Source organism: Paramormyrops kingsleyae, chromosome 15 (genome assembly GCF_048594095.1).
Source record: "Paramormyrops kingsleyae isolate MSU_618 chromosome 15, PKINGS_0.4, whole genome shotgun sequence".
NCBI lineage: Eukaryota > Metazoa > Chordata > Actinopteri > Osteoglossiformes > Mormyridae > Paramormyrops > Paramormyrops kingsleyae.
The window spans coordinates 23,618,234-23,631,077 of record NC_132811.1 but is presented as its reverse complement, the minus strand read 5'-3'; the positions used below and the strand labels follow the sequence as shown (position 1 = coordinate 23,631,077).

The 12,844-nt window shown below is 39.5% G+C and overlaps 1 protein-coding gene across 6 annotated transcripts; it reads left to right on the top strand.

The window, feature by feature from the left end:
- The first annotated feature begins 349 nt into the window (after positions 1–349).
- LOC111858574 (uncharacterized) lies at positions 350–6,998 on the top strand. 6 transcript variants are annotated; one of them, XM_023840464.2, is made up of 8 exons: positions 350–645; positions 2,575–2,744; positions 3,298–3,493; positions 3,777–3,868; positions 4,052–4,116; positions 5,020–5,120; positions 5,535–6,199; positions 6,374–6,998. In XM_023840464.2, exons 2-8 carry the CDS (start codon positions 2,583–2,585, stop codon positions 6,797–6,799), a joined length of 1,707 nt encoding a protein of 568 aa, XP_023696232.2. In that variant the 5' UTR covers positions 350–645; positions 2,575–2,582; the 3' UTR covers positions 6,800–6,998. The 6 variants fall into 6 exon arrangements, with proteins under 6 accessions (XP_023696232.2, XP_023696229.2, XP_023696228.2 ...); XM_023840461.2 differs by adding an exon at positions 1,707–1,833 and having other exon boundaries at positions 478–645; positions 5,535–6,998; XM_072699913.1 differs by lacking the exon at positions 350–645 and adding exons at positions 652–861; positions 1,707–1,833 and having other exon boundaries at positions 5,535–6,998.
- Positions 6,999–12,844: the final 5,846 nt, after the last annotated feature.

Below are 12,844 nucleotides of genomic sequence, written 5' to 3'. Positions count from 1 at the left end.
TTTTACAGTAACACGCATTTAATAGGCTGATGGGTGTACTCACTATAGTTGGCCAATATGCGTCTTTTTGGCTCATGTCTTTTATTATATTCGTGACTGAAATATTTAGATATTCAAAAATATATTAAATGATTGTAAAATACATTTTACGCAGCCTACATTCTATAAATTTACTTCATTATAGATCTTAGTCTACATTAATAATGACCCCGTTTTTCCCGTGAAGCGTATCCTGGTCTATACAGTTGATTTGCGGATTTACGAGAATGCGGAAGACGTGCGGGCACATAGCCTATTTATATGGCAATACATCATCCTCAACATTTTTTCGCGCTGTTCTGTTTCCTGTATGCGAAGCGTTGTGGGATATTGAAGTGGTACTGGAGTTGCGTGAGGAGTCTGAGGACTCGCTTCAGGAGAACAAAATGGTCCACTCCCCCTTAGCCCTTGCTGCACTTCACGAAGGCGGAATGGTGAGGCGGAGTGTGTAGGGACCGGTTTGGGATTGGGTTAGAGAGTCAGGTGACGCATCAGCGGAAGTTTTCCAGTGCTTGATGGTCACGTGGTCCACGTAGATTTCGGATAGTTCCAGGAAGTGCTTCGTGGGGATATAGGTTCAACACAAAGACACAACAGCGATTTTTGGTAATTATCAATAAATATATTCATTTACAATATTTATATAGCACACCGACATGTGTACATAGCTATATCAATATGTTTATTAAAAAGTGAAATTCGGTGCTATTAAGAGCTAGGGTTACTACCTTGTTGACATATTTTAGACTTAAGTTAACTAAAGAGCGTGGTGCAGTGTCACCAACTTTGGTCAGCTGGCTGGCGTGAGATTTTCAGTTCGAGGCAAGTCTGCACACTTACTTACCTGTATGTAACAGTTTTAACTTGTAAATGGTCTCTAGGGCTTGTAAACTACCCCAACGCTTTTCATGCAGCTAATTTTAGTTTTATAATGGAATTATATAAATTTGCCGTAAGATTTCTTGCGTGAGCGTGAGAGTCTGAAAGCGTGAGTGTCACGCCAGATGCGTGGGAATTGGTAGCCCTGGTTTATGGCTTTGAATTTGAAAAAAATGTTATGCATGGTAGTCAAGAGCAATCATATCGTGACGTTTATTGATATGTTTAGAGGGAGGGGAAGGGAAGGGATGCTTCAAAATTCAGGTCAGATTAATGTTGTAACATTTTTTTTAAATTCATGGTAGTTTCAGTGATCCCGTGGTAACTAGGGGCCTAAGTAATCTTGGTGACTTAATCACTAGTTATGTGTATGAGCCGGTGTTCTGTCGATATATGCTGCATTGTCGAAAAATGCTACCGTAGTGCTAATCGATAGCCCTAACCCTAACCACCTAAAACCCTTACCTTAACCCTAACCCCTAAAACCTAACCCTAATCCCAAAACGGTTGAACTGCACATGCGCAGAAAGGCTCGATAGCACGTCTCGATAGGTAGTATTTTATGACAGAACACCGGCTCCTTTACGTGATTCACTTGATGTGTGTGCCGTGCGTAACAATCTCATGTGATGACAGACAAGGATCATTGTTTTTGGTTGAATTGGTTTTGAAGCATTGCCAAACGGTTCAGGTAAAATATCGTAATTTGTAATATTTGTTTCATTTTGCCGAAGGCTAATACCTTAAATGAAGATCTTTTCAGATATTAATCACACTTTCAATGTCAGCCTTCAGTTTTTAGAGCAGTTTTATCCAGAAAGGGCCGTTGTATGCTGGTTTTGACTGCAGCTCCTTAATTAGAGGATTGATTGACTGAAGAGTCATCACACCTGGGATTGAACAGCTGAGCTAAAGGTTAATTTATTTTTGAAATACTCATATATTTGTGTATGTGGTTGTTCAAATCAAGTGTATATTTAAGCCCTTGTAGAAACAAGTGTTTTCAAGAACAAGGGCTTAAATTTCACAGTGCTAAAATGTGAAAGATAACTCCAGTCACATGATTACTTGCAGAGATATTGAAGCTTCAAGATGGACTAACTTTTCCTATTAGGAAATGTTTAACCCTGGATTTTTTTCACTTGGGAGCCATCTGTAGAACTTGCATGAAATTACCCATTGTTTATGAACAGAAAAAAATAATGTTATGTTTTGAGAGCAGTGTCATAAACTGAGAAGGTGTCTGTTGGTGGACATAGTGGAGTGAAATGCTTTTTTAGTTATAGCTGCTATATTTCACCCATGCAACAGATAGAGGCATAATTTATTCTTGTCTTCATTTTGGTCTGGACTTCTGTATGAAATAAAGAAAATGTTTATATTGAATTGTACTTTGTAAACACTGACGTAAACCCTGTATTTGCATTTTGTTTTGACCACACGTTATTCTAATAGGTGTTTGTGATATCTCATATGTTGTTTTGATTTAAAACTGAACATTTAGGGCACTACATAGAACATATCGTGTATCACTATTCTGCCTAAAAATACCAAGATATTGTTTTTGGTCCATGTTGCCCTGCCCTACTCAGAAACACGAAATGCATCTCATGCAGTATGTCTGTACCCTTTCCTCCATGTTGTCCTTGCATATAGTCTCCACCATGGTTTGCTGTGCGGCATGGGGATGCTCCAATCGCTCAGAGAAAGGAGTAAAAATGTATGGTTTCCCCAGTGACACGAAGAGGAGAAAAAAATGGTTGGCTCAAGTCCGCAGGAGAAATTTCACTATAACGAATGATTACAACAACAAAAAACTATGTCAGGTAATCATATTCAAACACTGCATTTACACTTTTTCACATCATTGGGAAACTCAATATTTAGTTTATTTAAAAATAAGGAACAGGGAAAGACGTGCAAAATCCAGAGGGTTAAGACTCAGGGGTGTAGGGTGAGGATGATGTCTAACTGCAGGAGGTATTCAAGCTCCATTGAATTCCCCCTGTGGCTCCTCTGCTGTTAGTGTGTGAGAGAGGGAGAAAAAGGCAGAGGGTTAGGGTTAGGTACACCTACATAGGCTTGGATGGGTAATTGATTTGGGAAATAAGATGTAGTCTTTGCTCCTCACAACTTGTGATTATCAACAACTTTTGCTGCTGATGGTGTTTAACAAAGAATGACAAGTGACATTAGTTACTGATGTGTTATGAATTTATATTAATATGTTCTTGGTTGTCTTTTACTTATGTAGAAAGGTATACATGTCCAGTAGGTATAAAGTGCTCCCTAATGCTGTGCATTTGACCACTATGGAATATTTTTGTGGGATGACAAAACTAAGTTGTGTGTTAGAATTAAACTTAAGTCTTTCTGCAGGAACATTTTCATGCAGACCAATTTGTGAAGACCAAAAAGGGCAAGACTAGACTGAGAGCAGATGCTATTCCCACCATCTTTGTGCATCGCCGTGTGGTCAAAAAGAAGAGAGCCCCTATACTACAATGCACCCCTCTACTTGTAAATGTAAAGCACATAGCTGTTGAGCACAGCTATAGTGTTAAAGGTAGCACAGGTAAATGACCTCTTAATTCACCACTCCTGACCTGTAACATCATTGATCATCACCCTACAGCATTCCTCACACGCAGCATCACTGCAATATAGTTTCTTAAAATAACTTATGTTATTGGCAATGATGTATTTCATATTCAGCATGATTACTTATATAATTATCAATGCTTAATATGATTCCTTATGTGATGTGGCAGTAAAGTACACAATTACTTTGATTCCTTATTGCTGGCTTATTTGAAACATACCCTGTTGTGTTTTCAATCTCTCTATGATCCACTCAGCATTCCTGAGCAGCAGTAGCACTGATGCTCTGTCACATAACAGTCCTGCAGCATCACTGCTCCTCCACCCCGCAGCACCCAGTGCTCCTACGGTAGGTTAATAATATACATGTACAAGATGACTTATACAGAAACATAATACATGTTCAGTATGATTACTTATATAAAGCAGTAGTATCTTATTTTTAGTTTGATTCCTGTTTAGCCTAATTTGATTCATTTTTCAGAATTGATGGCCTATTTTAAACTTACCTTGTGTTTTCAATCTCTCTTAGGTCCTCCAACTTCCCTTGGATGCCGTGAATCCAAAATTAGCTGAGCTGCATCATAATACAGAAAGGTAAAGCCCAGAAACACTCACCCCATAAGTTCCGTTTTCGTATACTGTTTATTACTGTGTAGAAGTCCAGAATGTGCACTTCTAAATCCATATAAAGAGCAGTACCACAAAAATAGCTGTCTTCCTTATTATTGTGTAACTTCAGCTCAAACTCAAAAATGCACACCTTAATTTCACTCCTTCTAACCACCACTGTACAATCACATGCTCCAGTGTTATATTTAATTAGTATTTAACTCTCGCCACTCTGCAATAAAATTTCACATTTAGAACCCTTTTTCTCTACTTACACAACATTGTATGAAATAGCATTAGAGAATGGAATTTACAATTAATAGACTGTTTGTGGTTAATGCTGTGTGTTGCTAACTTTATAGAGTATCCCAGCTTAAGCAGTTATCTGTTAATGTTCGCTAAGTTTGCTAAGTTAGGGGGAGGGGCTCCATGACCCGCCATTGTTGCAAAAGGTAAAAATGATGCGAGTCTCTGTACATAGCTAACAGTACGCACTTTATTGTATGTATGGCATATTCCCATTTAGAAATGTATATTTGCCTCCAACAGGCAGATAAAGACATATTTTGGCTTTTGGTTAAAAGGGTTAAAATGATATTGCATTTTGTTTATTACTGCTAGTAAGCAGTTTTATGTTTGGCCTTTTTGTGATTTTAATATGGACCAATTTAACAGAGTCATTGATTGGAGTGTAGGTACCACTGTAGAGGTTAGGTTTTTGGCTTCACAGTAAATGGAAGTTACTGTGGTTACACCCACGGAGTGACACAAAGACAGAGGCAGTGTGTAGCGTTCAGGTTGGACGCTGGAGAAATATCTGATATGGGAAAGAGTTGTCAAACAACTATAAATCGATTTAACAAGACATTGGGGCTATTTTTTTTACAGGCTGCCAAAAACTCAAGAAAATGAATGGATTGCTGTAATCCACGGAGACGCCTGGAATCCAGGCCCCGAGATGTGGATTTCCGGTTGTCATTCCATGTCAGGTATGTTGGATTTTTGGGTGAAATCATACCATGCTGTATTGACTAAATTAAATAACATCATTCATTTATAGTGTGTGTAACTGTGAAGTTTTTGTCAGCATTTATTAAAAATAACCATGATGATGAGCTTTGTGTTCTACAAAGTGTGGAATGGTTAGCTAGCCAAGACAAACCCAGGTTTCCTTATAAGGACCTACTTAAAGTTTCTATAAAATATGTTGACATTTTATTTATTATTAGCCTAATGGGTGGTGGAATTACACTCCTAGGCTACTTTCATAGTCCTGTTTTGTGGAATACCCCAGGTACACAAGTTAAATGTTCTGTAGTAATGATGAACCTATGTGTATTTCTTGTGTGGCAATGTAAGTAAATTAATATTGCATTACTAGTAAAGCATTTTGTTTCTTTTAGGAAAAAAGAGAGATGATCCCCTACACCCTGACTTTGTGCCAAGTCTTTTCAGTTTCACCTCCACCACTGATCAGACTTGGGCTGTCAACAACCTGGAAAGACATATACAATCTCAAGAAGTTTCTGAGAAAAGACATGTCAACGCATGTAAAGAGCTAGCTGCCACAGCTCTCCTGAACCTGCATCAAAGTCCTACCTCAGAAGCAGAAGTACAGGTTGTTGAAATCCAAAGCCCTGAGGTCCAGACAGAGGAGAGACACAATGACATTACCTCATTACACGAACAGATTAAATCTTTAAGCACCAAATGTCAATCACTGAGAGATAAAGTTCACAAATTAGAAAGTGAGTTGAAGTTTTGTACTCTTGATGCTTCACAATTTGATGACGACAAAATGAAATATTTCACCGGACTACCCAACTTACAGACTTTCATGTTATTGTTCAGCAATGTGTCATCAGTTCATCCTGCTACTGCAGAACAGAACAAGCCTACTTGGGAGCTTCTCCTTACATTGATGAAACTGCGCCTCAATCTGTCTGAGGAATTCTTAGGTCACCTCTTTGGGATTAATCAGTCAACAGTATCTAGAATCTTTCTCCATTGGATACATGTCATGGCAAACAAGCTTCAGCCCCTAATATTGTGGCCGAAAAGAGAAGACGTAAGACACAGCTTACCAATATGTTTTCAGACATTTTTTAAGAACTGTGTAAGCATAATTGACTGCTTTGAGGTTTTCATAGAGTGTCCTTCAGATTTAAAAGCTCAAGGTCAAACATGGAGCATCTACAAACAAAACAACACTCTGAAGTTTCTTATTTCAATCACCCCACAGGGTACCATCTCCTTTGTGTCAAAGGCCTGGGGTGGACGTTTCACAGACAAACACCTTACCAAATACAGTGGGTTCCTTGAACAGCTCCTGCCAGGGGACTTGGTACTGGCTGAACGGGATTTCACCATGGAGGATAGTGTTGACTTGTTTTGTGCAGAATTAGTAACACCTCCATCCATGCGAGGGAAGAAACGGCTTAGCCGCAAAGATATTAAATCTGCTCGAGAAATTTCTGTTGTGAGAAATCATGTTAAAAGAGTGATTGGAGTGTTGAGGCAAAAATATACAATTCTAGGCTCAACTCTGCCTGTAAACCTCATTAGAGTGGAACAAAATGGTAAAGTGGAGGATAGCCTTATTGACAAGATAGTGTTAACATGTTGTGCTCTGTGTAATCTCTGTCAAACCGTAGTGCCTTCTGATTGATGAAGTGAATATTAGTTCATGTAAAATGTTTTTCAAATAGCCCATGTTATCCTGACTTGATACTAAAGACAATGTCAGGCTATAACAGAATTTTTAACCATGTTTTTCATGAATAATACACAGTGGGAAGAATGGTCAGTCTAAAAGGGGATTTTTAACCATAGACATGATATTCATCAATAAAATTCGTCAAAATGTACATTTTGTAAATATTCTGTATTATATTTAGTTATTTCACAGTAATGTATTAAGCCCGACATTTTATATGGATATATTTCATATAAAATATAAAGACTACAAGATGAAAAGAAGACAACTTGACATGGAAAAGACCGTAAAACCTTGGTTTTAGAACAGCGATGTAAAGGTTTCACGCACTGGGGATAGACTGAATCCCTAATTGCATTTTATTGTCTAGTAAAAAGATGTTTGATTCTATGAAAAGTGTCATAAATCGGTCCTTTACATGTGAGCTGGACACATACCAGGTAACAGTACATACTGTAAGTAGCATCGAGTAACTTGCAGCTTTTCACAATGTCCAGCCATTCACCCACAGTATTGTCCCCCAGTCATACAGTAACTCAGCTGTGGGACTCAGCTTCAACTTGACTTTCAGATCTCCACTGTGGGCAAGGTGGAATTTATTTCCCATTTGAAACCACAAACGGTTATTTTCTTGGTTCTGTTTTCTTATCTAGGAAACAGACCTACAGACCTAGATGGTTCACTAAGATTCAGTACTACATTTCATGTAAAACCATTTTCCTGACAATACATGAAAAACTTTGTCATCTTAATAATATATCTTTCAAAATTGGAAGGTGTCCACACACAAAAGCCACAGAATGCTGATTCTGTAACATGAATCTGGCACTGTACTCAAGTAATAGTTGTGTCATTTTAAATTCCAGTGTCACATCTGAGAATGAGAATGGAACCAAACAAAAGTCTGTTTTTTTTGGCCGTTCTTACAGTGGCTTGTCTTTCCCAAGTAGGGACATTTGATCTCCAAGCACCTCAGAGCCACACAGTCACAGGACACCTTCCCATCAGGTGATGCGCTGAGATGAGGGTCCTGCAGAGAAATGTAGAGTACAATGGCAGTTACATCAAAACTGAGTCATTTTAATGGCATGATCTTGATGTATGCCTCCTTTGCCTTGGTCTCCTGCTGAATGCCCAACCTCGAAATATTTAGTAAAACATTGTTAAATTTGGTGCATAAGTACACTGTCCATAATTATTATGCAACAGGTTTTCATGAGAATATTTAACACTCCCCAACCCTCCTGCTTTTGACTTTCAAACTCAATAATTAGCCTTCAAACTTAAAGTGAATAAGTAATACCTTGCTGCTGCAATTGTAAACTTTGCCGACTGAGTAACATATAGCTTTCACGAGTGATTCAGAGGGTTGACTATCGATGCTTTTCGTAACCACACCAAATTTGGAAGCAGTTATCCTGCCACATCTGTAGGTGTATTACAGCCTTGAAGCCTGTCCCTTTGTCTTCTATTCAACAATCATAAAGTCCTAATGGTGTAATGGTGCCAAAGTCTTTGTCTTTGTTTGGAATGTTTTGGATCTGCAGAGAGCACGGCAGCTCGGGGGTTTGCAGGCTTGATCTTATGAAACTTCACAATTTCATTTTCTGTAGGTTTAGGCATATCACAGCACCATGACTTTCATGGCCTCATTTTGGCCACATTCTCCTCCACTGGATTCAAAACCTTTCTACTCTGCGTTCTCACACATTTCCAACTCACATGTAAAGAATTTCTATCAAAGACAGAGTAGAGCAGCAGATTGTTTTTGTTCGTATTGCTTGAAGCCATTGTCATGGCAATAAAATACACAGCTTGTCAGCGCCCATCCTGTTTCTCAAAGTCCTGCCATATATGTACAATACGCTGTCAAAACTGTCCCTATCTTAACTGCAACTATCCAAGGTTTCAGTGGGGGCTCATTCTCTGGCTGAGTTTTACCTGCACCAATATATAACATTAGTGTATGGCAGTGTTGAACAAAGTAGGCCTAGCTCATGGGGTTATAGCCCCAAATGTTTTAGCCCTGATGCCAATCTTCCTTCAAAAAAAAATAAGTCAAGCCCCAGGTAAACTTGACTTAGCCCTGATCTTACAGTTTACCAAATAAATATCTGTATAAACCTGTCCGCATACAAGCAAAATATCCATTGGTGTCCTCCTCACTTTAATTTTGTCAAACAATCCCACCTTCAGCTATTCAGGTATATACTTTGTGTATTTTCCTGGTGCCAAAATCAGGGACATATAAAAGTCAGGAAACCTGATTCCTGGCCACATCAATATCCTTGGTCCACTGGTCCTTTGGTAAGTTGTGTGGATCCCTGTCAAGTCCAGCTGTCTTTGATTTAAGCAGAAAATCGTTGGTTTCTCTTCTTGCAGCACATTTTGCCACTCAGTTCATCTGAGGAGGTGTGACGTCATTGAAAACCCTCTGTGTGGTTGGATTTCTTTTCAATACGTGCTTACAGGAGTTATTCTTTACTGTCTTCCATCTTAGCACAGTCATTTATCTTTCATTTACTGTTTATACATAACTGTTTTCCTCAACAGGAGCTAAAATATTTTACTATGTGTGTTATTTTTCTTACAAATTACACGAAGTGCTTTTTCTTTTCTTTTTCAAGCTCACTGGGCTGTAATGGTCCTCATCAACAAACTGAAGTACAAGTGTTCTCTGGATGGGTAATAATTATTTCCCACTACACCAACTGTACCTCTCCCTCAGTGGTTTATCTAGGTAACTATGTAATCCCTACATCTGTTTCAGATGCTGTGCGAAAGATATTTCCTTCAGGGAAGCATGCAGAGTTTTCAAATGATAGAGCGTGAGAGTGGCCAGCAGCACAAATTTGTTTCTGTTATTTTACTAAAAATCAGCATGCAGGTGAAATGTTTCTAATTTCGGATTTGTATATTTCACTACAGAAAACAATTATTTGAATTAGTTCACTTACTTCTTAAACTGCATACCTGATACTGTCTGCACTATTTGTGCATGTTTTTCGGCTCCAGATCCAAATTTTGTATTGTCAATAGAAGAGTGTCAGATTTCTGCATACTACATGGACAAGAATTTACACTTAATCAAGGGCGTAGGCTTCAGTGGCAGTGCCCCTGCCAACATTGTAGGAATACAGCATGTATTTAGGGAGTCAGGGCATTTGGAGCTGATTTGGTCCCTACCAATGTTGAAACTAAACCAAATCAATTACTGGTATTTAGTTAGTTACAGTAATTATTTACCTATTCAGTGACAGTAGTTCTTTATCATGTCATATTCTTATTCGACTTACGGTATTTTCCACTTATTATTGGATTAATCGGAACGAAACCCCATCATAAGTCGAGAAGTACCTGTACTGTTGTGTGAAATTTATATATAGCAGCCTAAAAAATGTATTTCCTAGCAACCAGTAGGTAGCGCTAAGCGACCAAATAATGGTCAACTTGATAGCTACTCATCAATTTGTGCAAATAAATGCTTAGCATATAACTTTTAGCATACGAACCAATACAGATGCTCAGAATAAATTACTGGACTTCATCTTCAAAATATGTGCATTATGTGCAGTCGGTTGTGTTAGTCTCGATTACATATGAGAAAAACAAATCCCGTTTGCTTCTATAGCATTTTAGAATAGCTGTAACCTTACCATCTTCAACAAAAAGACCCCATGATCCTGCATGTGAATATGTCATCATCAATACACCTGAAACAGTGTAACGTTAATGGGACAATCTAAAACATATTATCATATATCATACATCTAGCTGGGTTATTTTAGTTCCTTAAAAATGATATTCAATGCAATGCACCCCGAGGACATCAATGTTTGTATTTTCAAATCAATTTACTACCTAGACTAGATTTAATGGATGCTCATTATTATTAATCTTTTTGACTTACATTATCCATAGAGACCACTAGATTTACGCATCTCAATGTAACAGTCAAAATGAGCAAGAGTTGTTCATCTCTGAGTTGTTCAGGGGCTGGCAAAGATCTCTTAGTCCCATTTTAGGGACTTCTGCATCCAGGCACTTTCCTCATTATGGCTGAGGTCCTGCAGGTCAGCTCTAACATCTCCACCTGTTTGCATCTTCTACCAGTGTGGCAGGCAAAAGAAACTCTGGAGACAAAGGTGCAGATAAATACCCCTCATGCACTTTTCACACCACAGGCTTTAAGCCCTGCAGGTGAATAATGTCCCACCTCCTGCTTGGGGTAATCATCGGTCCTCAGCTGCATCCCACTGGCACCTCATGTGGCCACGGTTACTATTGGCCTACCTGCTACTGACTGCCCCGTCACGTGCCACAAAAAGGAAAAAACGCACATATATTTCAATCTTCCATGTGGTTATTAAAGACAGAACTCAGGTTTCAGGTGGGCAAGATTGGGGCAACAAAATTATTTCTGTCAGCCTGAAGAGTCCTTCCCCTGGGGTAGATCTTGGATATTGCTTCCATCTGAAATCTGAAAATAATGCACACATTCAGTACTTTTGATTGAATTGCGGGTGATTGTTGTGACCCAACACATGAATTATATTTAGAAGTTTAGAACTCTACTAAATTCCTAGGTAGTTCTGTTGCTGCAATTCCTGCCCAGGATTAGTAAACCCCAGAGCATTAGTGTAAGAATATTGTGTATTACAATTTAATGAATCAAACTATCTGACTAATCACTTGGATAGGTTCAACTGGTGGGGAGCAGCAAAATCATATTATAAAGGGATAAACTGCTCTGCAACCTCTGAGTTGAGTCAATCAGACAAACTACCAGTGCTTGAAATGACTGAATAAGTTGAGCCTCTGAGCTGAATCAGTCAGATATACTGCAACTGTCAGGCCTTGAGCTGACTTGAATACAACAAACTAACATTGTCTTTGCATTCTAAAAGTTAAGTGCATCGTTAAACTGGAGTCATTGAGCTGAATTGACCTAACATGGTGATATGCTGGATTTAGCTGCTCTGAAATTCACGAACTGAGATCAAACTGATTTCAGATTGTGTTCTTGGATATCGCTAAGTCAGCCAAAAGTGAATCCTGTGAATTCACAGACTGGGATGATTACCGAATGTTAGTTTACCATCTAATAGATCCCAAACTTTGACACACACCATTTCTACAAGATAGTCAGCCTTATTCACTTCACTTCGGGTGGGGTTAGAGCTGGGTGGATGGACAGAGGAGGCAGTGTGCTCACAGAACGGCAGGCCTGCTGGGGTGGGGTTAGGGCTGTGTGGATGGACAGAGGAGGCACTGTGCTCACAGAACGGCAGGCCTGCTGGGGTGGGGTTAGAGCTGGGTGGATGGAGAAAGGAGGCACAGCGCCCACAGACTGGCAGGCCTATTTGAGTGGGGTTAGAGCTGGGTGGATGGACAGAGGCAGTGTGCACACAGACTGGCAGGCCTGCTCGGGTGGGGTTAGACCTGCTGGTATGACTGTGTTTCAGCCATTCATGTGTTTCAGGTGAATGTTCTGGGGTTTGGGCGCCTCCCCATGTTGTTGTGGGGTTTCCACCACAGTCCAAAAATGGTTAATTGGAGTTGCCAAATTCCCTGTAGGCATGAATGGTGTGTGTGCCCTGCGATGGATTGGTGCCTCATCCTAGGTTATTCCCATACATTTTTTATCAATACACCAGCTCCTAAATCTGGATCCAAGGAGATAAGTATGAATTAATGTGACTGTGATGTCTGTCTTAACTCAGTCAGTCTCAGGGGCGCCGCCAGAAATCTTGGGCCCCATGAAAGATTAGAATTTTGCCCCCCCCCCCCCTTTTTGCGAAAAGGTAAAGCCCCTAACAGGGCCCCATGTCAGTGCTGGGCCCCTAGAATCGTTCTAACCTTTCTCCCCCTGGCGGCGCCCCTGGTCAGTCTGTCTGCATATAGATGCAACAACTCTTTATAATTTATTTACACAAGAGATTGATTGATTGATTGATGAAACCTTTTATTGCTGTTGCAATACACCATGTCACTAGT